General features: G+C 44.9%; 2 protein-coding genes across 3 annotated transcripts; both read left to right on the forward strand.

The window, feature by feature from the left end:
- Nucleotides 1-2,447: 2,447 nt before the first annotated feature.
- Nucleotides 2,448-10,587, forward strand: LOC142892278 (uncharacterized). Of its 2 annotated transcripts, none has more exons than XM_076032314.1 (6): nucleotides 2,448-2,525; nucleotides 2,899-3,038; nucleotides 3,338-3,514; nucleotides 5,248-5,691; nucleotides 6,107-6,505; nucleotides 6,608-10,587. In XM_076032314.1, the coding sequence occupies exons 4-6, from the start codon at nucleotides 5,248-5,250 to the stop codon at nucleotides 10,496-10,498; spliced, it is 4,734 nt and encodes a 1,577-aa protein (XP_075888429.1). In that variant the 5' UTR covers nucleotides 2,448-2,525; nucleotides 2,899-3,038; nucleotides 3,338-3,514; the 3' UTR covers nucleotides 10,499-10,587. The 2 variants fall into 2 exon arrangements, with proteins under 2 accessions (XP_075888429.1, XP_075888428.1); XM_076032313.1 differs by having other exon boundaries at nucleotides 3,413-3,514.
- Nucleotides 10,588-14,164: 3,577 nt separating this feature from the next.
- On the forward strand, nucleotides 14,165-20,811 carry mief1 (mitochondrial elongation factor 1). The gene is made up of 5 exons (XM_076032323.1): nucleotides 14,165-14,305; nucleotides 15,591-15,738; nucleotides 15,844-16,024; nucleotides 17,382-17,653; nucleotides 18,770-20,811. The coding sequence occupies exons 2-5, from the start codon at nucleotides 15,592-15,594 to the stop codon at nucleotides 19,589-19,591; spliced, it is 1,422 nt and encodes a 473-aa protein (XP_075888438.1). The 5' UTR covers nucleotides 14,165-14,305; nucleotide 15,591; the 3' UTR covers nucleotides 19,592-20,811.
- The last annotated feature ends 1,267 nt before the right edge of the window (nucleotides 20,812-22,078 follow it).

Consider the following 22,078-nt stretch of genomic DNA (forward strand, 5'->3'; position numbering starts at 1 on the left):
GAACAAGTTCTATAAACACATAGGGGAGGGGAGGAGTTTTCAATAGACTGCTGTTAAAGATGAAGAAAGAGAAAGTAAAGCAGTTTGGGTGAGGCAGTTTCTGTTTGAGTGTCCAGTGGTTAATGTACAGCTATCTTGTCTTATGGAAAATATGCTGTGCCATGCTGTGCAAGCAGTAGTGAACAGGGTTTGTTTCATAAAAGAAAAGGACTAACACATCGAACACGGCTGATAACTTCTGTGAGTCACCAGTCACCCTCACATTTGTTCTGAAAGTGTCACTGTACTTTTCCATTCAGCATGCCAGCCACTCCCACCTCATCAGCCACTCCACTCACCTGTGCTCACAGCTGCTCTTCATCTGCAATCAGCTCAGTGTATATGCTCCTGTTCCACACCCATTCTTTGCCAGATTGTTCTTTGTCCCCATGCAAGACCTTCCAGCGGTTCTCTGCCTGATCACCCGTTGTCCACCGAGCCTGTCCCTGACCCGATCCAGCTTGGATTTCCCTGGTGTTCTGACCTGCCTGCTTCCACTCTTGGTAATCCGCCTCCTGCCTTCTCGGTTCCAACCCCGTTTTTCCCTGACGTCCTGCCTCCCAGCAACCCGACCAGCCTTCAGTCCCCGACCTGCCTCGACCGCCAGCTCCCCGGCAACCCGACCAGCCTTCTGCCCCCGACCACGTCTACAGCCTCTGCGTCTCTGGTGTCTGGCTGCCTGTTCCCTGGCCCTTGTTGGTTCGGGCCTGCTCCTGATCCAACACCTACCCCCTCATTGCAATTTCTACTACGCTGTTTGTGCTGCATTTGGGTTCACACCTCGCACCGTTTCAGAAAGACAATGAATTCAAGTATGTGGAATCAAAGCCACTGCTCTATTTCCTTTGACTCCCTTAAAAGAAAGATGAAGTGAGAAAAATGCATAGGACATCCAGGTGGTCAGTGTAAAGTCTTCAGAACTGGAGTAATATTCCCTGATCTCTTTATTCTGGTCAGAAGCTGCAGCTGTTTAATGCTCTTTTGGGGCTGTCCAATCAGAAGACCGTTGCAGTAGTCTCATCTACTGGAGATAAAAGCATGGACGAGCTTCTTCTCTTTTGGTGATTGATTTGATGTGACTGCTGAAGGTCGGATCAGAGTCTATCGGCACACCATGGTTTCTAACTTGGTTTTTGAAGAAGACAACCTTTATTGACTGCCTTCGTCCGGGAACACTAATATAATATCACTCAACGGGTAGTTTCTGTGATTCACATTCTCAGGTCACAAGCTCTACCTTTGAGAAAAAAAACTGTCAGCCATCATAAAGACTTTCTTATCCATTTCAGCTTGTCATTATGGCCAAGCAGGACAGGGGGGGAGGGGAGATAAACGCTATACGATAGTATTTCATTTTGTCAGATTTTCAGGCAGGTTCAGATTTTACATTCTACCGCTGAGAAAGAATTTCAGGCTGAGCAAATATGTGGTTTTCTGCTAATTCAAGATGAGCACATTTGGATGTGATGCGGTGTGGAAGAGACCTGCAGACACTCATAATGAAAGCAATACTGAAAGCGTCAAGTATTTAATACTGTTATGTAAGGTTCAGACGGTTTCCTGTAAATGGGAACAAGTTCTATAAACACATGGGGGGGGGGGGAGTTTTCAATAGACTGCTGTTAAAGATGAAGAAAGAGAAAGTAAAGCAGTTTGGGCGAGGCAGTTTCTGTTTGAGTGTCCAGGCCTACAACGAAACAACAAACCTGCCTGATTTTTTTTTTATTCAACTCAATTCAATTTAATGTCACTTCTGTTATGTTGGAGGGGTGCACTGACGGATGCAATTTTTGTTTTTAAATGAATGTATCTATTTTTATTGTGTAAATGTGTATTGATGGGAATATGTGAATGTTTGTGAGCCCTGTCGAAGAATTTCTGTCACCATCTGAGACAGACAATAAAGTATTCTACTCTTCTATTCTGTTGTAAGGACTGGCTGTGATAAGGTGTGGAAGAGACCTGCAGACACTCAGAATGAAACAGGACTGAAGGAACCAAGTATTTATTGCTGTTTGGTAATGTTCAGGTGGTTTCTTGTAAATGGGGACAAAGTCTATAAATTCTATAGGGAATGGGAGCGTTCAACAGGCTGCTGTTAAAGATGAAGAGAGGTAAAGCAGTTTGAGCAAGGCAGTTTCTGTTTGACCGTACAGTGGTTGATCTGTTGGTAAAGTTCAAGTATGTTGGTATTATTTTATTTTTTATTTGAAGAGGACAATGTACATTCATTTACATTCATATGACATTCCTGTTAATGTGCAGACTATGACACTAAATCTTATCGTGATGGAGATAAACAAAAAAAAAGAAAAAAAAAAGAGTCTGTGTCTGCACTAGTGGGCAGGGTTTGCTGCAAGAACACATAAAAGAAGAAAAAAAAATCAGTGGCTTTGGACCCTTGTATTGACTTGAGCTCCAGTCTGCGTGATCCCTCTCTCTCTCAACATCAACTTGGAACATCCCGAACATGGCTGCTAACCTTGGTAAGTCACAGCTCACCTTTTCTCCTGAAACACAATGCATTTAGGTTTGCGGAATAAAAGCCACTGCTCTATTTCAAAGTTGTATGTCAGAGTGACAGGCGTAGGGGGCGCAAAGTAGCTTCACAATTTCTGTAAAGACTCTCTAAGAGGCACTTAGTAGAAAGTCAAGGAGAGAAAAATGCGTAGGTGGTCTTAGATTCAGAAACAGAGGGAGGATTTTCTTTTTTTAGCTATTCAGTTTCTGAAGAATTTAAAGTTGTGAAGAGGGCAAAACACAGAGCACATCCTGGTTCTCAGTTGGTAATCACCTTCCTAAATCAGTCAAAATCTTATCAGTCTGTTCCAATGATTTATCTTTTCCTCCTCTCTGCAGGATAGAACGGGAGGATTTTTTAGCTACTCCTGAACAGACCCTCGTCAGTATGTTCCACTGATCCACTATCTTTTGTTCAGTGTGTGGTTTCCACCCTGGCAGTCACTGACTGGCATCCTGGAAACTGGTCAGTTCTCGAGGTAAGCTGATTTTTATATACATATTACATTTGCTGTTACTAACGTGTAAAGAAGGACTCTCCAATGGTTCCTATGCTTAAACTGTTTTCATTTCTGAAAGTTTGAAACTTTTAATTCTTTTAATTCTGAATTAAGAGCAAATGGTAACAAATGATAGACACATTGATATCACTTTAATTCCTGTTTGGCATGATTTGGAATATATTTAGATAGCTGGTAGAAGGCTGAAGTTTTTTGGAGTTTTTTAAACAAACGGAAAAAAATACAAAATTTTCACAAATTTTGTTCCTTGTTTTTAGTGTTGTGAAGGTGCTGTAAGGACAGTGTGGGGAAGGAAGAGCTGCTTAATTGAAGTCACTGCTTCTATATTACAGAGAAGCCCTCACGTGTGTAGCCCAGCCAAGTGCTCTTCTTACTGACTGACTGTTTTGGTGTCCCGCCAGTGAGTAACGTTCAAGAGATAACTCCACACGGAGGTAAGATGATTTTGAACTTGTGTCTTTCCAAGATGTTCAATTCCAAGTTTTGGACCATTTAGTAATGTTGGTCACACTAATTAGGTGAGTGAATGTGAGGGAATATAATAATACTCTGGTTACATGGAGGAAAGGTAGTATTCCTAGCGTCGTATTAATATTTGCCGCACGATATGGAGGTAAAGATCACAACGAAAGACAGCAAATCAATAAAAGCACTTGTTGCTTTTTTGGTGGACATAAAGCAGATTTGTGTCCTTGGCATTGGTTTTAACATGGAGAAAACAGGTTTTGGAACTGGGAAAAACTTTCCTCAAAAATGTTAAATATAAATGAAATATTTATTTATGACTATTTTTATCCCTCATAAAATAACGTTTCTTTCTTTTTTCTTTTTTTTTTAAAAAGGCACATAGAATAAATGAAAAAAAATCCTTCAAATTTTGTTACATTATACTTTTTACAGCTCTGTCTCTTTTTTTCACATTTTGAAATGTGCATCTCATGAAGTGCTGCAGTATGCTAGAAATGTAGGCATTATGTAATATGCATACATTTTTAGACACAAATGGCAGTACTGATTGTTGGTAATTGAGCTCCTGGAATCACGGGACTACCTGAATCCACCCTCAGAGAGCGTGCATTGTGTGAGTAATTTAAACAGATGACATAAATCAAGAGAAATCCAATTATCCAACTGCAGTATAGGGAGGAATGTGTTTTCTGCCCAATTGTGAGAAAAACATTTGAGGACAGTTGTTTTGCAGTGCGTTTTAGAGGACGGTAGTAAGTGCTTTCACGTTGTGTTATGGGTTATTAGTCATTATTAGGGTCTGCATAACCACTGAATGCAGGAGGTATTATCTCACAGCACTGCCGTTTAAGCTGTGCGAGGACATTCAATTAAACCCTAATGCACAACGAGACCTGTGTCATACTCAGCCGCCCTTTAAGGAACTGGAAGAATAGTCTTTGTTGTCTTTTTGCAGCGAAGACAATTAAATGGTCCAAACTTTGAGTGTGGACCCAGTGTGATTACCAATTGAAGTTCTCCATGAACGCCATATTAGTACACATAGCAGAGCACATGGCAATTTAATGTTAATGTAAAAGCAATGAGGAATATTAAAACTATGCCAAAGCATTACATTTCCTGTGAGTGCAAAATGATAGTTGGAATATTTTTTTTTAAAGTGCTACCTAAACGCCCACAAATCCCTCTATAAAGTAGTTTGTTTGTTTACTTCTTATAGTAAGTATTGAACTATCTAGAAGTTTGGGCACCCTGGAGTTTGTAAATTGGGTAAACAGCAACACTAGTAATGCTTTGTTGTTTATTGCTGTCACTTATCTCAGTCCGCCTCCTCCTCCTTAAAAAAAAAAAAAGCCTGTTTCAGTGGTTGTTGAGCAACTATAATTAACTTATTGGCTCCAGCAATATGGGGGTGATGATGGGATAGCACATTACGAAATGGGGCTTCAATTAAAGGTTAGACTAAGGGGGACTCAGCAATTTTGATATTGATGAAAACCCTTTTTCAAGGTAAATGATTTGTTTAATGTCTCTGTTTAGGCTCAAAATGATAAATAATGGCCATATTTTAGTTAATTTTGAATCCATATTACATACACATATATTTTTATTACTTGATATGTATTTCATTATGTTGCATCTTTGCTGAACCAACCCAAAATGTTGATCATGCACTTTTCCCTTTTTCTCCTTTTTCAAGATGGCGCTTCTAAATTACCCCACTCCAGACTTGGATGCTACTTTGCAAGAGGTGGACCGTGTCCTGCAGCTCATTTTGAGTCCGGAACTTTACTCTGACTACAGAAGTACAGTTGAAGAGCAAAGAGAGCTGCTTCAAGAGTCCCATAAAAAATTTGCAACCTCTGTGGGAAAACAGGAGAATTGGGTGACAGAGAACTTCAAGAGAAATCTGCTGTCTTGCTGTGACCCTCTGCCCTCCTCGACAGCCCTTCCTTTTATTTTACTCCCCACCCAAGTGAAGCAATGTACCCAGTTGTGGAGGGCAGCTGCTCTGCTCTGGGCAGCGGCAAAACTGCACTGTGAGCCCACATTGCTAGAGGGTAGTACATCACAGGAGCACACACAGCAGTCCCAGCTATTTGCGGCATCCAGAATTCCTGGCAGAGTCAATGATGAGATCAAGGTAAGACCACAGGTAGAATATAACATTCAGAATTTCCATGGCAACTTTATTATTATTAGGACGGGACTATTCTGGTGCCAAAATGTAAAAAAAAAAATTGATGGTATGTTTGTTTCGGTTTGTATTGGCTTAACTAATGCTTACATCCAAATTCAACAAAACAAACTGTTACACCATATACCAGATAAAGTAAATCACTTTACATTTGTTGCTGGGGTGATTACATCCACATCATGCAGTTGTATGCAGTTTGTATTGCCCCAAATATTAATTAATTTAGCTGTATCAAACTGAATCCCTGGCACATCCATCGGAATTTGAATGTATTAACATCACCTAACTACTGACTGTGTGGAATTTTTCTACTCCTTAAGTGTCCAGACCAACAAATTAACCAACTTTTTCTTATCCACAGGTCTACCCAAAGAGTATCCATGCCATCATCATCTCTGTTGGAGGAATATTCCCGATTGACATATTGCATCATTCCAGCACCAGTGGGAAAATTTCTCCTCGATCATTTCATGACATCTATAACCAGCTGGCACATGTGATGCAACAGCCGAGATCGGAAGAACAGAATGATCCCTCAGGGATTTGCAGCCTTTCAGCATTGGAACGCAAAGCCTGGGCTGCTACCAGGGAGGATATACTGAAAAGAGGAGGGGAGGCCGCAGCATCATTGGAGCTGATGGAGAGTGCCCTGCTCACTCTGTGCCTTGAGGACTGCAGTGCACCCACAGACCTGGCTGATTTCCTTGATGCACTGAAGCCTGGAGGACGGAGCAGCCAATGTCTGAGATACTATGACAAGGTATTGGATAGATTCGATGAAATACATGTGTGTATGTGTCCGTTTTAGTGATGTTACAGGTACTTAAAACCTCTGTGTATGTGTTTCTTTCCTTTATAACAGGTGGTGAACCTGGTCGTGTTCAACGACAGCAAAGCTGGGATGGTATTTGAGCACAGCGCTGTGGATGGGATGGTGGCTTGCCTCGTGGCTCATTGTGTACACAGTCTCTCAGAGACTGCTGACCTCAAACCAGTAAATAATGAGGCGGAAATTGTAAACGGGCATGCTGAAGTGAACAGTGTTCATTCTGTTTACCCATCGGCCCTTATTTTTCCTTCTGGCTCTCTAAAATTACTTAAACCAAACACAATGATGGATGTAACACAGAGAGTTCTTTCTTTGGAGGTGTCCACATATCCCGACGCGTTTTCTGCTCTCAGAGGGCAGAGAGGTCTATTTGATGCTTGGGTTAACTTCTCTTTGCAACTTTCCCTCAGAGAGATCCTTGGGGAGTCTGCTGCTAATCACCTTCTTTTGGTTACACCTACCCATACTCGCCACTACAAACAGGGCCGATGTGACCCAACATACTCTGTCTCCCCTCATTCTCGCAAGCTGGTAGATGCACTGACATCTTGCGTTGGCCCAGATAACGTGGTTCAGTACACGACTGACCTCCTACAACTATTTCATTTTGCATTTTTAGAACACAAGAGCCTCATCAAAAACACCAAAAGAGGCCAAGGGATTGGTCCCCATATAGCTGTTCTGCGTCAGTCATTGCCATCTGACAACCCGCTGAAGAAGTATTTGGACAATTTTAGATGTCCTGCTGTGTACATCACAGGTACAGATGTGATGGAGCCTGTTGAGTGTTTAGTAGGAAATGTCTATGCCCCAAATCAGCTAGCTGTAGGCTACCTTTGGAAGAAAGACAGGGTCTGCATTATGCTCAACGGAAATGGGACCTTTCTTTTGACACTGGAAAAGCTTCAGCAGAGCCTAAAGAAAAACTTGATGTTGGTTATGCTTCTAGCTGTTCGCTATATCATTGCTTACGAAATGGGAGCCCTCGAGTGTGTTTTAAAACAGAGTCAAACAAACAAGGTAAACAGCATGTCAGATCATTGCCCAGAAAAACAACACAATGACTCCACCTCTGGAATCAGCACAGACTACACTCTCATCATCCATGGAGGTGCTGGAGAGGATATGCAGCTGAATACTGAAGAGACTAGACTTGTAGAGTTTGCTCTACAGATGGCCTTGTCTGTTGGATCTCAGGTGCTTGAAAAAGATGGTAGCAGCCTTGATGCTGTTCAAAGGTCCGTGGAAGCTATGGAGAATTGTTTCCTTTTCAATGCAGGCAAAGGTTCTGTATTCAACAAAGAGGGCAAACATGAAATGGAAGCAACCATTGTAGATGGCTATGCAAATACCACGGGATCAGTTGCTTGTTTGCAGAGTGTTAAAAACCCAATTAAAGCAGCCAGATGCGTCATGGAGAAAAGCCAGCATTCACTCATTGTGGGAGATGGAGCTGAGGAATTTCTGCAAGGGTTAGAGGAGAAAGAGGAGCCTGTAGGGCCTGAGTATTTCTTCACTGACATAAGGTACAAGGAGCTCAAGGCAAGGCTTAGCCAACCAACAAAGTCAAAAAACAATCATCCTCAGACTGTTGGAGCGCTGGCCTTGGATCGTGGGGGCAAATTGGCTGCAGCATCTTCAACTGGAGGTGTAGTTGGAAAGCTGAAAGGCAGAGTTGGCGATACAGCAGTAGTAGGGGCAGGAATATATGCTGACGAAAAAGTAGCAATTACATGCTCTGGAGATGGAGATGTATTTCTTAGACATACAGTTGCACAGAAAATAGCAAGTCTATACCATCACAAAGGCATTAGTCTTCGAGAGGCATGCAGAGAAGTAATGACAGACAGTCTGAATGGTACTTCTGCAGGAATTATTGCTGTGGACCGAAAAGGTGATGCCATTATTGAAGCCAATGATGCAGTGTTTGTGGCCTCAGTGGTGAATGGCATTTCGCGAGCAGAGGTTCTTAGACCAATGAAGAGCTTCAATGATGTGATCTGGGAAACAGATGAGCTTGTGGCATACCTTGACCCAAAACCCTGGACTCCTGGGTCAACTATTTTGACAAAAAAGACATTAAGTGGGGCAAGCAACATTTTTCAGCTCAACTTGCCAGATTTTCTGAGCATGCTCGAAGGTGCAAGAGCTGTGTCAGGTCTACTATGTGAACGGTTGGAGGTACAGCGCTGCGCATTGGTTTTCTTTCCAACACTTGAAGAGTCAGCACAAATCAAACTGCTCCCCCTGTGTGGTCTTAAATCCAAGTGGCAGCAACAGCTTTCCAAAGAGGAAGAATTCAACACTTACAATCCTGGCTACTGTACTTCAAAAAGTGGACCACAGTGGGATGCTGAGGCAATGGCTAAGATTCAAGCCAAAATTAGAGACAGCCTCCCAATCCCAAATGCACCATCTTGCTTTGACTATTTTGGAGATTCTGCAGATGATAATCTGTTCAGTGGGATTGTGCGTGGAGAAGTAGAGCAATGGAGAGTATGGGAGGACAGTGGGCATGTTGCATTCTTGACACCTTACCCTAACTCTCCCGGACTCACTGTGGTGGTGCCACGCAAAATGCTCTCCAGTGACATCTTTAAACTAGAGGAAGCTGACTACAAAGCACTAATACAAGCAACTTATGAAGTTGCCCAGCTACTGAAAAATGGAATGAGAGCTCAAGGTGTTGCACTGATCTTTGAGGGCTTTGAGATTGACTATGCCCATGCCAAGCTGATCCCACTCTTACCTTTACCAAGTGGTATTGATCCTGCTCAGCTGCAACCAGAATACTTCCATACCTACCCTGGATATGTGTCTTCAGTTGATGGCCCACTTGCAAACCCTGAGGATATCAAAGAAATCCACTCAAAAATCACCCATTCTAGGCCACCTCGTTCATGGGAAGACCCTCAATCTCATGCCACTCTTGCCATCAAAAACACGTGGTATAGGAACCTCTTCCAGATTCAAAACACTCTTTTTCACAACACAGTGGAATATTTCCACTCTTCCTGTCAATACTCATATGCCCTCACCCCTCTCACAACAGACACTATATCCTCACCAATGGGTCTGGGATCAGACTCAGAACCAGTTTCTGTTAACTTGCTGGGCCAGGACGTCTACTTGGCAGACTCCATGCAATTTGTTCTTGAATATTTTCTTCGCTTCCAAGACAACCTCCCAGGGGTGTACTACATATCTCCCAGCTTTCGAGGGGAGGATCCTGATTCTACACACTTAAACCAGTTCTATCACGTGGAGTGTGAGGTCTTAGGTGGCATGGACGTTGCTATGTCAATAGCAGAGGGATACTTGGCTCAGCTTACAACAGCAATGTTGAAAAAACACTCTGCCATTATCCTGAGCACTGCAGGAACCCTTGCACATGTCACAAGCATGCTTAGTCTGTTAAATGGAAAGAAAGCAATCCCAAGAATCCCCCTCGACCAGGCGATTCTGATGATGCCATCTGATGATTGCTTTGAATGGGTTGAGGCTGGTCGACCCCAGTTTGGTAGAAAGTTAACACGCAAAGGAGAACGGTTCTTGATTGAGAAATGTGGTGGTTTGGTGTGGCTGACTGAGATGGATCACTTAGGAGTTCCATTCTACCAGGCCTATGTGGAGGGTACTGAGCGGAGAAAAGCGAAAGCGGCTGATCTTCTTTTTGGGTTGGGTGAGACTGTGGGTCTAGGCGAACGACATTCCACTCCTGAAATGGTAGTCGAGGCTCTTCAGCAGCATGAAGTGCCAGTGGATTCCTACAGGTGGTACATTGATATGCGAAAAGTAAAACCCCTCCAGACCAGCGGATGGGGCATGGGAACAGAACGCTACTTGTGTTGGCTGCTTCAGCATGATGACATCAGGGATATAGTTATCATTCCCAGAATGAAGGGAATAAAGTACATGCCATAACTATACTTCCCTCATTGCTTTTCTAGACATTACATTGACATTGTTGTAATCATGGGGCCAAAAAGGAACACAACATTTTTTATGTGAAACTCAACTAATGCAGGCTTTAAGACTTGAGTCATATTTTTAGTCATTCTCTGATTATTGCTGAAAAAATTGCATAGCTTCTTATGATTTAACTTGAAACATCTTGCTATAGTAAGTAAACATGTTATTGCAGTTAATGTTTCATGTTTAGATAAAGATAGTCACAGTAAGTACATAGTTACAAAAAACACCACAAAAATGAAAAAAATCAATCTTGAAGCAGTAAGCTTCTGTACTAATGTGTAGAGATATAATGTAAAATGATTCTCGCTTTGCTGTACTGTACCCTAAGACAAAATACACTGATTACGTCATATTAGAGATTAAAACAAAAGTAATTGAAAAAATATTGTTTGTTTTTCTTCATTTTCAGTCAAATGTCTTTGCCTTTGTGGAGGATTTACAGGGTGCAAGCATTCACACAGTGACCACTGAGAATGTGTGATGTGACGACTTGGAGCCTTTGCAAAACATGAATTCCACACAAAGTAGAAACAAAGTAGTGGTAGTAGATGATGCCGTTTTCACAATAGACATCCTCCTCCATCTGTCCATTCATCCATTTTCTATTACAACTTCTCATGTACTCAGTGTCTTTGGGTGTTGCTGGATTGCAGCTGTCTTGGGTAGAAGGCAGAGTTTATTTCCTGTGTGCCTAATGTGCAAGTGTTTGGACCGTCAGAGGTACTCAGAGTATCCATGCAGACAGGCAGAACATGCAAACTCCATACAGGAAGGTCCCAGTCCTGGGGGTTGAACCTGCAACCTTTTTCCGCGAACACCCAGAATGTTCTGTTCAATGTTCTTGCTATATACAGCAAAACATAAAATATTAAACAAAATCTCAGTGTATGTTTCAGGCTCTTTAAAACAGCCCACTTTCAGTGTGTTCGCATAGAATGTGAATTGGAATTCTCAATGACTTAATTAGACATTGGAAATGGTTTATATCAAACATTAAAATGTTCCCATACTAGTTTGTGTACTCATAGTTATTGCAAAGCATTCCAGATCATTGAGTGCAATGCAGAAATGAGTTAGTGACCACAAACTTTAGACTTGTCCATACATAGTGTTCCATTTCAGTTCAACAGTCATCATTCATCTCACGTTTCCTCCTAAAACACCCACCTGGAAGGCGGCACCAGCTTCAGGTGCCTTCTAACAGGCCTCCGAACGACTCCTACTGACCCCTGTGGCCCCTACATAAGGCCACCCAGGCGGCTGCTGAGGAAGAACTGGCCCCTCTTCAGTGCGTCCTCCTTGTCTTCCTGTACCGTCAGTGCCTGGCAGCGGCGAAACTCGCGGGCCACGGCCTTGCGGTAGTAGTTGCGGTCGGTGTACTGAAGGTGACGCCCTGCGCGGAGCAGCGCCCGGTACAGCTCCAGCACGGCACTGCGAGACCAGCCGCCCATCAGGAATCCCACATGGAGACAGGACAACACTGGCACCTGCAAAGAATAGAAGACAATTCTTTATTGTCATTATACAGTTGCACAACAAAATGGAAAAGTGCCTTCCTTTGGTGCACTGTAAATTAAAATAAAAAGCAATAAATACTAATGAAAAATAACTAATAAAACCATTTAAAAAAGGACACATGTCACACAACACTCACAACACATTCTTCAGTTATTGCACTTATCCAACAGTTACACTGTCCATGCCCCTTGCGTGTAAAGACCTTTATTTCCTGTGAAAATTGAACCAGCGCGGTCATTGGTCATAATACAGCATCCACCGACAGATGTTGCTGCCGTGCGCGGTGGTAGAATTAACTGCCGGGGGAAGTAAGTGGGAAGAGAATGCTAGTAAATAAAAGCAATTTTGGGCATTGTCACAACTATTAAAATGTTTATTCAGCGTATTTCCTCATCATGATTACGTTCTGCAGTTTGGCATATTTCCATGAATTTTCTTGTGCATCGGATCGGCCTTCCTATTTGTTTCTCCCTTTATGATCATGCAATTGAGGGAACTTGGCGCTAGCTTCGCCTCGTGAGTCAAGTCGCTTCAAGGTTTCCAGCTACTGCGAGGTGATATTCCTGGTAACGAAACGATGCAGAAATGAGATCTCTGCCTCAAAGAGATCTTAGTCTTACTCACACACACACACACACACACACACACACACACACACACACACACACACAAATGAGATCTCTGCCTCAAAGAGATCTTAGTCTTACACACACACACACACACACACACACACACACACACACACACACACACACACAAATGAGATCTCTGCCTCAAAGAGATCTTAGTCTTACACACACACACACACACACACACACACACACACACACACACACACACACGAATGAAATAAATGGAGGATTTTTTTTCTTCCAATTATGACAGAAACCAAGTAACATGTCATAATATCACCCCATGGAAAGTAGAAATTGTTTGGTATACTATTTAGGAAACTAATACAGGAAAATAACAACGACCCGGAAGTAGTAAACGAACAGCGCAAATTAGAATCCGGTTGCCCACTACTGCGTTCGACCCCCGGCTGGAGTTGCTCCCTTCTCCTATTTGAAGACAGAAAAAATTGGTTTATGTGTTTCTAAAAGGTATGTTGGTTTGTTTTCTGTCACATGTGTGAGCTACAACTTCCATTGTGTTCTCTTTGAATTTTCGTGGGTGTGCCTTGCTAATAAGACCGGCTAAAGGTAAGGTCAGAGCTTCCTAGCCTGACAGCTAGTTAGCGTGTTCAGCTAACAGGTAAATGTGTGGATGTTTAACTTTCTGTTTAGCCGGCCACTTCCGGAAGTCGGATGAACCGTTGTAGGTTACGTTTCCGACATTTGCGTTTCGTTACCGGGAATATCACCTCGCAGTAGCTGGAAACCTTGAAGCGACTTGACTCACGAGGCGAAGCTAGCGCCAAGTTCCCCCAATTGCATGATCATAACGTTAGCCTTCCTATATATGCCAAACTGCAGAACGTAATCATGATGACGAAAGACGCTGAATAAACATTTTAATAGTTGTGACAATGCACAAAATTGCTTTTATTTACTCGCATTCTCTTCCCACTTACTTCCCCCGGCAGTTAATTCTACCACCGCGCACGGCAGCAACATCTGTCGGTGGATGCTGTATTATGACCAATGACCGCGCTGGTTAAATTTTCACAGGAAATAAAGGTCTTTACACGCAAGGGGCATGGACAGTGTAACTGTTGGATAAGTGCAATAACTGAAGAATGTGTTTTGAGTGTTGTGTGACATGTGTCCTTTTTGCTATGGTTTTATCAGTCATTTTTCATGAGCATTTATTGCTTTTTAATTTAATTTACAGTGCACCAAAGGAAGGCACTTTTCCATTTTGTTGTGCAACTGTATAATGACAATAAATAATTGTCTTCTATTCTTTGCAGGTGCCAGTGTTGTCCTGTCTCCATGTGGGATTCCTGATGGGCGGCTGGTCTCGCAGTGCCGTGCTGGAGCTGTACCGGGCGCTGCTCCGCGCAGGGCGTCACCTTCAGTACACCGACCGCAACTACTACCGCAAGGCCGTGGCCCGCGAGTTTCGCCGCTGCCAGGCACTGACGGTACAGGAAGACAAGGAGGACGCACTGAAGAGGGGCCAGTTCTTCCTCAGCAGCCGCCTGGGTGGCCTTATGTAGGGGCCACAGGGGTCAGTAGGAGTCGTTCGGAGGCCTGTTAGAAGGCACCTGAAGCTGGTGCCGCCTTCCAGGTGGGTGTTTTAGGAGGAAACGTGAGATGAATGATGACTGTTGAACTGAAATGGAACACTATGTATGGACAAGTCTAAAGTTTGTGGTCACTAACTCATTTCTGCATTGCACTCAATGATCTGGAATGCTTTGCAATAACTATGAGTACACAAACTAGTGTGGGAACATTTTAATGTTTGGTGTAGACCATTTCCAATGTCCAATTAAGTCATTGAGAATTCCAATTCACATTCTATGCGAACACACTGAAAGTGGGCTGTTTTAAAGAGCCTGAAACATACACTGAGATTTTGTTTAATATTTTATGTTTTCTTTGTTTTAGAAATGTTTATACTGTTTTTTCTTGCAATTTTAAAGCACTCAACATCTGCAATGATGGCTGCATATTGCAAATTCATTCTCTAAAATCACATTCAATCAAGCCTCGTTCAGACTGCCAGCCAAAATCCGATTATTCTTACTTTGGGAGGTGGTTTCAAATGACATTTGGACCGATGCGTCTCAGTCTGGACAGCTCCAAACACCCCGATGGCTTTTGACTGTCAGTGTCGTCCCTCTACGCGACACAAGAGCCAATGCGCCAGACCAGAGGGCGCCATTCCTGGTGCGGTGCTTTAACATAATGGAGCAGACAGAAGAAGTAGCAAACAGCAGCAGCCCCTTTCACAGAGGAGGAAACTCATTGCCTCATCAGCCTGCTGGGAGATAGCTCCATTCAAGCCAAGCTCCAGGGAATGTATCGCTGTCCCAATTACATGACGTCACGCACCACACGCTAGGCTGGACGACGCCTCCGCTCTGACGTCATTGCTACAGCAACCTGTCACATGGGTCGATAATGTGGCCCAGTCTGAACAGAGCCACATCCCATTTGGACACTTGCTAAAAAAACAGTGTGGCCAGTCAGCCCTAAAAATCGGATTTGAGCAGGAATCGGATTTAAATCAGATTCGCCTGCAGTCTGAACGCAGCCTTAGACATTTAAGGCAACAACTGTTAAAACCATCCCATAATGTGTTCAGCACATCCTGACTGATTTTCCTGCCCTGTTAGTGTTCTTAGAGCATTCCAGTAGATTATTCCATGCGGCTGGTTGTCGCGGAGCTCAATGCAGAAATGAGTCAGCGACCCCCAAACTTTATAAAGTGTGTACATTGCACAGTAATACAGCGGTGTCAATTCAGGGGTGTTGAATGAATCCACGTTGCTTTACTTTAAAAACGGGACTGGCGCCACATAAATCCTATACGTGAGCTAAACCGTTTCTTTGCCCTCCTGTCCAGTTGGCAGGATGGCGGGTGTGAACGGAGACCGCAAAGGAAAGAAGGACGACAATGGCATCGGCACCGCCATCGACTTCATGCTTTCCAACGCCAAGCTGGTTTTGGGAGTCGGGGGAGCTGCCATGCTGGGCATCGCAACGCTAGCAGTCAAAAGAGTGAGAACGAAATTATTATTATTTATTTTTTTTTTTTTTGTTCTCTCACGCATCTCCTCCGCTCGAGCCAACGTGAATGACGTGGCTTTGCTGCTTTGTGTCCAGATGTATGACCGCGCTATAAGCGCCCCCACCAGCCCCACCAAGATGGAGCAGTCGGGGAAGAGAAGCTGGGAGGAGCCTGCCTGGATGGGCTCCTCGCCGCGGGTTCTCAACAGCGACATGAAGTCCACAGTGAGCAGGTCCCTGCAGTCGCTGCCCACCTCCTCTCGCGCTTTCGAACCAGGTGGGGAAAACGCCGTGCTGCTGGTAATGCGTCACACCTCAATTCCCCGCGGTTGCTCGGCCAAACCGGCGGCTAAGCTGGTTGATGCGTTTTGTTTCGACAGACACCCTGTTTGGAGGAATCTTGCTCTTCTTCTACAGTGGGTGCTGACACTATAGCCTTAGATGCTCAATGTGGCAACTTGTTGAAGCTGCTTGTTGAAGTCTTGCCGGGTAGCGCTGTAGATTTAAATGTTTCCGTCTTTCCCTTTCACTCCAGAATTACCCTCTATTGTTGTATTTCCTTTTATAACAGATTCACTGACAAGCTTAAAGGAGACTGTAGGTATATAGGGCAGAAATATCTTCTAGAACAGGCGTGGGCAAACTGCAGCCCGTTAAACCTTTTCATCTACTGACTACACTTCAAAGCACGTTTAAGTGTAGTCAGTTTCAATAAAGAACTGAATACCATGGTTGCTTCCCAAAGACAAACTAGTTCATTTTCAATTGACATTAAAGCACACGTTTTCTACTGTTTTCCACACATCCCATAATATATTTTTCTCTCCTATCACCAAAACACTCCATCCCTCTGCTCCCTGTTCGGCCCCCCTCTGTCAGATTTTAGAGGCCATTGTGGCCTCAACAGTCCAAAAAGTTTGCCCACGCCTGTTTAGAACCTGGCCATTCAGCAGTGTCGCTGCCATTAGTTAACAGTGTGCTACATCACCGCAATCTTTCTCTTCCAGTTGACATGTTAGAAATAATCATTCGTCATCAGTAGCTGCGTTTCCATTACGGTTTACCGCAAAGTAAAAGAGATATTTCAAAAAAAAATTCGGCAAAGTACAATTGCGATTTGCGGGCGTTTCCCGTTGAATGGCGTGAAGAGCATCGGCCGCAATCCTCGCAAAATCTCGCGGACGAGATTTTGCGAGGATTACGTTTTTTGGCTTTTGTTTGTTTACGTTCGTTTGCTGTCAAGAATGGTTGTTATGTTTTTCTCTTTGATGACTTGTGGAAAATATTCCGTCTCCTCCTCCTCCGTCCAAACGTGACGCAAACTGGTCACGTGACCCCCCCGCACGTCACGTCCGGCAACTGGTAAATGCGAAAAAAGTGTCTCATGACACTTTTGCGATGCACCTCCATATCGATACGTCTGAAAAACTCATGACAGTGCAAAAACCTTTTGCCGATATTTGAGGTTTTCCAATTCTTTTATTGCAATATTTAGGTTTTGCGCAATTTTAGAGGTAACGGAAACGCAGCTTATGTTCTTCATTCGAAAAAAATCTAGCTTTGACGACTGATCTCCACTACCTATTGAAGTGACGGCACTCCAGCTAACTATCGTTTGTCCCCCCGCCCTCCAGACTCCCTGCGCCGGGTGGTGGGCCGAGCGGCGGCGGCGGCCAGCGGCTCCACGCAGTCGGAGCTGCTGCGCGCTCGCATGCGCCTGTCGCTGCAGGAGCACCTGTGGGAGTTCTACCAGACTCAGGTCAACATCCCCGCCGAGGAGCAGGCCATGGCCAGGAGGGCGGCGCTGGACATCTGCGCCGAGCTGCGCGTGTTCCTCCACGCCAAGCTGCCCGACATGCCCCTCCGGGAGATGTACCTCAGCGGCAGCCTGTATGACGACCTGCAGGTACCGAGCCTCGCACGTTCCTGCCCGCGAGTTTTAGAGAGATGGGAAATAAAGTAAAGTACTTTGTTACTCAGTAGATGTATTTAGGTATCTGCTTTTCTTGAGTTTTTTTTTTCTTTCTTTTTTTTCTTCAACTTTTTACTTTTACTCCCCGCATTTGTACATAAATATCGATACTTTCTGCTGGTTACATCGGAATAACATGCTGGTTTTTCTTGTGTTCAAAAGTGTTCAAAAGATACAAAATCTGTTCAAAGCAGAGCTAGATAGAGTTCCGAGTACCTTGGCTATGGGGTCAATGTTCACTAAGTTTTCAGTACAGAGAAAAATGAACATGTAGAAACATGTGAAAATGACATACTATGGTATGTCATTTTTTTTATTTGGGACAAAAATAATTAAAACAAAAAAAAAACTTGAACGAGCTTGAAAATCACCAACATGAACGCTGTTGGTTATTGTCATTAAAAGTGTCAACATCCAGCAAGGGCTGACTGGCCATAACGGTCACTGATTACAGTTGGTGTGCAGTTGAAAGAGAAAAAAAACAAATGATCCAGATGCTCATCGAGACCTCTGACCCCTGGTCAGTTCAGTCCCGATTGTTCTGTCACAACTCTTTCATTTCTGCAAAGTGATCAAAGAATGTATCATTGCATTAATGGCAACAACAACAACAAAAAAAATCAGCGTTTAAAATTTTTACTCGGGTACATTTCAGAACCTGTACTTTTGTGTTTTCACTCGAGTAAATGAGTTGAATCAGTACTTTAACTTTTACCAGAGTACCAGAGCACCAATACTTGGGACACCTCTGAGTTTTGCCAGCCAGTGGAACAAATGATTCGTTGTTTTATTCACTCAGAGAAGTCAAGAGAGTCCCAAGCACCAATCGTCAACCTTTTAGCAGGTAACCGCAGTTACATTGAGCGCGCAATCAATCAAAAAAAAAAAATGCATCTAAACACAGGAGTGGGCCAAACTATGGCCCGAGGGCCATATGCAGCCCGTTAAGCTTTTTAATCTGGGCCGGCCAAAATTGGAAGAAATTCTTTTCATAGTAAGTAATGAAATCAAGAGTTTGAAGAGTCATTCAATAAATCGGAAACGTCGCAGGTGGTGACGGCCGACCACGCCCAGCTCATGGTGCCCCTGGTCCTGGAGAAGAACCTGTGGTCGTCCATCCCCGGCGAGGACACCATCATGAACGTGCCGGGCTTCTGGCTGGTGCGGCGCGAGAACCTGGAGTACTTCCCGCGCAACAGCAGCTACTGGGACCGCTGCATGGTGGGCGGCTACCTCTCGCCCAAGTCGGTGCTGGAGGTCTTCGACAAGCTGGTGGCCGGCTCCATCAACTGGCCGGCCATCGGCAGCGTGCTGGACTACGTGATCCGGCCCGCGGTGCCGTCGGAGACGCTGACGCTGGAGGTGCAGTACGAGGCCGAGCGCCGCCTCTACGTGGACTTCCTGCCGCTGCTGGTGATGGAGGACGGCACGTCGCTGGTGGCCAAGCCGCACCGGCTCGCCGCCGAGCGCCACGCCAACCTGTGGCGGCAGAGCTTCCGCGCCGCCGAGACGGCGCGCCTCCGCGCCCTGGACCGGGAGGACGGCGGCTGCCGCTGCGCCTGCCTGAAGGCGGCCAAGGCGGCGTGCAAGCTCAACCCGGCGCTGGGCCGCCTCAACGCCAGCCAGCTCGCCAACGCCATCCTGCTGCTGTGCGAGAGGGAGGGCGACTGGACGCGCGAGGCGCTGGCCGACCGCTTCCTGCAGCTGCTGCGCGCGCTGGTGGGACACCTGGAGGCCGGGAGGCTGCCGTGCGCCCTCAACCCCAGGGTGAACCTGTTCTGTGAGCTGACCGAGCAGGAGGTGGACGAGCTGGGCTACACCCTCTACTGCGCCCTGTCGGACCCCGAGGGGCTGCTCAGGTCGCAACCCTGATGACGCAATCCCCGCCCGCGCCTGGCCAACTAACGTGGCGTCGGGGGGGGCGGGGGGGGGGGTCGGTCCGTGCTACTGACACACAGTCACCACCCTCCCGACCTGAAATCAACTACAGCCGTTGGTGGAGAAAGTGGTGGAAGCACGCCGTAGCAACTCGTCAGTGTTGAGTCTTGACGTTAAGGTATAAAAAAACAAATAAACTGTGTATGTGTTGACATGCGGCCGGGAGTCTGAAGCCCCTGGGGGGGAAAAAAAACCCAAAAAGAAACAAAAAAGCCCTTGTACTAATGAAGTCAGAATCAGTCACGTTGAAGGAATTTGGACGCCTGCTTCAAAGGTCGACCCGTTTCCAGATCCCGCAGCGACTTCAGTCGCACTTTCCGAAATAACAAAAACAGCAACAAAAAAAAAACCAACGAGATGTTAAGAAAGCAGCGCAGTTCGACATCTAGTCGGGGAGGTAATCGTGTCAACGCGGCAGTCCCCTGTGACATCACAAAGGGGCGGCGCTACCAGAATTCCGTGGTTTTATCACATCGGTTAAACACACAGTGACAATTCGACGACGATCTCGCTCTTCTTCTAAAAAAAAAAAAAAAAAGTGACGGCCCTTTAAAGTTAGAGGCAGACGATTGAATATTTAAGCCTGTCTTGAAGCGGGCGGGTCTGGCGGTTCGTGTCGTCGAACCTGAAAGCTAATAAATTGTTAAATCTACCCAAGAGACTCCAAACTGTACGAGCTGGAAACCAAACAAGAAAGCTCATTAGTGCACCGGCTGCTTCCACGAGGCCACGTTCCCGGTCCGCAAGAGGAATGAATGTCCGTGACGTGCATGTGTCATAATAACTCAAGATGATGACGACGATGATGATGATGATCATTATTATACGCTGATGATGTGATTATACACTGTCTATTTATAAAACAATTGAAAAGTCATGCGCTCAGCCTTTCACCTCACATCCAAAAATGAATTCTTTTTGTACGGCGGTTTGAACGACACAGACCCACTATTTATTGTCCTGTGTGTGTGTGTGTGTGTGTGTGTGTGTGTGTGTGTGTGTGTGTGTGTGTGTGTGTGTGTGTGTGTGTGTGTGTGTGTGTGTGTGTGTGTGTGTGTGTGTGTGTGTGTGTGTGTGTGTGTGTGTGTGTGTGTGTGAGAGAGAGACACTGGGAGAAGGTACCCTTGTGACGGTTTGATTCAAGGCTGCTCTCTGTAATCCAAATGCTCCTGCGTTCTCCAAACAGGCCTCTGACATTTCATTCATTTCAGTTGTGGCCTGTCTTATTTTCAAAGTGCTTTTTGCCAATCTGGGTTTTTTGCTTTAATTTCACCTGATCCTCACCCTCTCCCTCCCCCCCTTAACTCCTTCAAACACACTTGACTCCCTAGGTACGCCCCCCCCCCCCCCGACGCCCTAATCTACTAATCTCTCGCTCCCAGAAACACGCTGCGCTAAAATGTCACCCGCGACCGGAGAGCGGTTTTCGGACGCCGTGCGCGAGCGCTGCGGCTCTCTTTCTTTCTAACTCCACGACTACCGAGGTGTGTTTGTCATCGCAACTTTTAAGCCCGCTTTATACTTTAATGAGATCTCCGGGCGCTGGCCTCATCCCCGGGCTGATGGCCAAGCTGTTGCGCGAGAGGCCGCGTCGGTAATAATAGATCGCTCGTGCTAATCTCCTTTTTTAGAGAATGACCCGCTGACTCACAGACGCCTCCGTTATATAACTACAAGGTCCTAGTAGATCAGTCTGCTGCTGCTGGAGCGGAGCTCTTCGGTTCATTACACTGTGGTCCGTCAACCGACACCGGGGAAGAAAAAAAAAAACAACGAAGTGTAATAAAAGTCACATGGTTGCTTTACTGTTTTCACTATTAGCCTTGGCCTAATTGAAATAACCAACCGTGAAAACATCCCCATCCTCAAGCCGATCGCTCCCCTGTAAAAGTGTACGATATATTTATAGCCGTCCGGCGTTCAGTTAACAGCCGGTCATCCAGGTAACGAGACACGGGTGAATATTTTTGTATTTAATTGTACATTTGTAACGGGAAAGAGACGGGCCGACCGACTATGTATTGACAGCGATTCTGTGTAGACTTGTAAAGTACCGATCCTGTGCTTTATGAAGTGCTTTGTGTTCATTCACAGTCTTACTGGGGTTGTAGAAGAGTCACTGTGCCACTTTTTTTTTCTTTTTTTTATGTTCTTGCAGCCCAAAGTAAAAACCTCTACATTGTGGAGCTCATGAGCCATCTTTGCTGTTTGCATGTTCTGTGTTTCCTGACTCTCGCTCTCTCTTTTTGCCTGGTTCAAATCCAGGTGGGTTTTTTTTTTTGTTTGTTTTTTTTCGGAAAACACAACTCTTTGCGTAATTTATTAAATGTCAGCAACAACATGCTTATGCTGCATGTTTGTCTTTTAATTTTTAGAAGAAAGAAAAAGTCAAAACTGTTTACAGGAGTTAGATCAGTAGGG

The sequence above is a fragment of the Nelusetta ayraudi genome, unplaced genomic scaffold (genome assembly GCF_046127955.1).
Source record: "Nelusetta ayraudi isolate G7.1 ecotype Tasmania unplaced genomic scaffold, CSIRO-AGI_Nayr_v1 ptg000034l, whole genome shotgun sequence".
Taxonomy (NCBI): Eukaryota; Metazoa; Chordata; class Actinopteri; order Tetraodontiformes; family Monacanthidae; genus Nelusetta; species Nelusetta ayraudi.